At 45.0% G+C, this 2706-nt stretch overlaps 1 protein-coding gene across 1 annotated transcript; it reads left to right on the top strand.

Annotated features, from left to right (window-relative positions):
• The first annotated feature begins 448 nt into the window (after nucleotides 1-448).
• Nucleotides 449-2012, top strand: OR7C1 (olfactory receptor family 7 subfamily C member 1). The gene has a single exon (XM_045380232.3). The coding sequence runs from the start codon at nucleotides 1050-1052 to the stop codon at nucleotides 2010-2012; it is 963 nt and encodes a 320-aa protein (XP_045236167.2). The 5' UTR covers nucleotides 449-1049.
• Nucleotides 2013-2706: the final 694 nt, after the last annotated feature.

The raw sequence follows: 2706 nt of genomic DNA, 5'->3' as shown, positions 1-2706 counted from the left end.
AGTAATGAGGAATGAGGGAAGACATGGAGGAGAACAAGAGTGAGAAGAGCTGAGAACTGGAAGCTGTAAGTGTCCAAGACCATTGCTACTCAAATATTAATGAAGCCGCTACATTTTCTGGAGTGTATACCCTGGGGTTCATTGGCATGCACTAGGAAAATTTAGAACACGAATACACACGAGGAATTCAGAGGCGGAGGTTTAATAGGGAGAAGAGAAGAGAAAGAGAAACACCTGTCTCCTGGGAGGAAAGGACAGGCTGGTGCTGAATTCGCAGAGTTTAATACTCCCGTTTGAGGAGGCAGTGTCTGATTTACATCGGGCTCACAGATTGGTTCGATCAGGTATGACATTTGCATAGTGCTGGGGGAAGGCTGGTGGCCCCACCCTAATCTTACTTTGCAATTGGACTTTCTAGTTGATCTGCGCCATCTTGTCTGCTTGTGGCTGACAAAGAGAAGGGAAGATGGAGCCGCCATCTTGAAAACGTCTAGTCCTTAGTTCCTGCCGGCATTCACCCGTGCAAGCGGCCAGCTTGTTGTTGTATGTATGCAGCTCCGCTTTACAGGCTGCTCTTTGTTAGAAAATGATTTGGGGCTGCGTTTCATTAAAAAGAAAAGCCTTACTGAAGACTCCCATAGCCTTACTATCTGTCTGCCTAAGTGATTGTGTCTTAACTCCTCTGTCACTAATATGCATGCGAAATCCTTGGTGATATTGTTAAAATATAGATTCTCAATCCGTAGGTCTGACCAGGGATTCTGCATTCAAAGAAACTCTTGGGTGATGTTGATCTTGTTGGTTCATGAACCACACTTTGAGAAGCCAGGCCATGGAGGGTACAAGTGTTATGGAACTAATACTACATTTCTAGATCGTGATGGTAACAAAGAAAAGGATGGAAGAATTTCAAATCCCCCAGATGAAGACAGCAAGAAAAAGGCAATCTTTTGTTAATTTATTCCTTCACTTAAAATTAAATGTAACCAAATTTTCATGTTGCCAGTGACTGTTGCTTTTTCCTCTCTTGTGACAGTTATTTCATCCCCATGGAAATAGGAAATCAGACACATGCCCCAGAATTTCTCCTCCTGGGATTTTCAGCAACGTCACAGATTCAGTTTATTCTCTTTGGCCTGTTCCTCTCCATGTACCTAGTCACTTTCACTGGGAACCTGCTTATCATCCTGGCCATCAGCTCAGACTCCCACCTCCACACCCCCATGTACTTCTTCCTCTCCAACCTGTCCTTTGCGGACCTCTGTTTTACCTCCACAACCATCCCAAAGATGCTACTGAATATAGTGACACAGAACAAATTCATAACATATGCAGGCTGCGTCAGTCAGATTTTTTTTTTCATTTCATTTGGATGCCTGGACAATTTACTCTTGACCGTGATGGCCTATGACCGGTTTGTGGCCATCTGTCACCCCTTGCACTACAAGGTCATCATGAGCCCCCGGCTCTGTGGACTGCTGGTTCTGGAATCCTGGTGCATCAGTGTCATGGGTTCCCTGCTCGAGACCTTGACTGTTTTGAGGCTGTCCTTCTGCACCAAAATGGAAATTCCACACTTTTTTTGTGATCTTCCTGAAGTCCTGAAGCTCGCCTGTTCTGACACCTTCATCAATAATGTAGTGATATACTTTGCAACTGGCATTCTGGCTGTGATTCCCTTTACTGGAATACTTTTCTCTTACTATAAAATTGTTTTCTCTATACTGAGGATTTCCTCAGCTGGGGGAAAGTACAAAGCCTTTTCCACCTGTGGTTCCCACCTCTCAGTGGTCAGCTTGTTCTATGGCACGGGCCTTGGGGTCTATCTCAGTTCTGCAGCTACACCATCTTCTAGGACAAGTCTGGTGGCCTCAGTGATGTACACCATGGTCACCCCCATGCTGAACCCCTTCATCTACAGTCTGAGGAATACGGACATGAAGGGGGCCCTGGGGAGACTCCTCAGTAGGGCAACATTTTATAATGATGACATCATTGCAGGACTTTCATAAGTAGCAAGACTTAGACCATTGGGAGGCATTTTTTTGGTGGTTCTTGAATGTAGCTAAACATCAACGTATTCTCTTTTAGTTCTGGAATTACCTTATCTTATCATGTCTTTGATACAGGAACTAGAAATAAATTATTTAGGTAGATAGATCCTTGGCAAGATTTCCCCATTAACAAAAAGCAGCCCTCAAAATCATTTCTAACAAAGAACGCCTGAAAAATCGAGCTGCAGACATAGATGAGCAAGCTGGAAGCTCACATGAGTGAATGCCGGCAGCTGTGCCAATAGAAAAGGGCTAGCTGGGGGCCAGGCATGTTCGACGTGGAGGCTTCCTCTTCCTTTTCTTTGTCAACCACGTGTACAGTAAAGGAACAGGCAACATGGAGCTGGCCAGGTAGAGAACCCATCTGTATAATAAAAGATTAGGGTGGAGCAGCCAGCTTCTCCACATGCTATGCAAATGGCACACCTGATCCAACCAATCTTTTATGGCCTATGTAAATCAGACACCGCCGCCTCAAGCTAGTTTATAAAACCCTATAAATTTCACCATGGAACTGGCAATCCATTTTCTCTGGGACCCCAGAGGGCTCTTCTCTTTCTCTCACCTATTAAATTTCCGCTCTTAACCTCGGTCTGGTGTGCCCACATCCTAGTTTTCCCCGGCTGTGAGACAACGAACCTCAGGTGTTACC

This window comes from Macaca fascicularis, chromosome 19 (assembly GCF_037993035.2).
Source record: "Macaca fascicularis isolate 582-1 chromosome 19, T2T-MFA8v1.1".
In the NCBI taxonomy this organism is placed as follows: Eukaryota; Metazoa; Chordata; class Mammalia; order Primates; family Cercopithecidae; genus Macaca; species Macaca fascicularis.
This window is presented reverse-complemented; position numbering and strand designations above follow the sequence as displayed.

Bases quoted from the DNA above. Each gene is read 5' to 3' on its own strand.
- OR7C1 (XM_045380232.3), top strand. From the start codon at position 1,050: ATGGAAATAGGAAATCAGACACATGCCCCAGAATTTCTCCTCCTGGGA.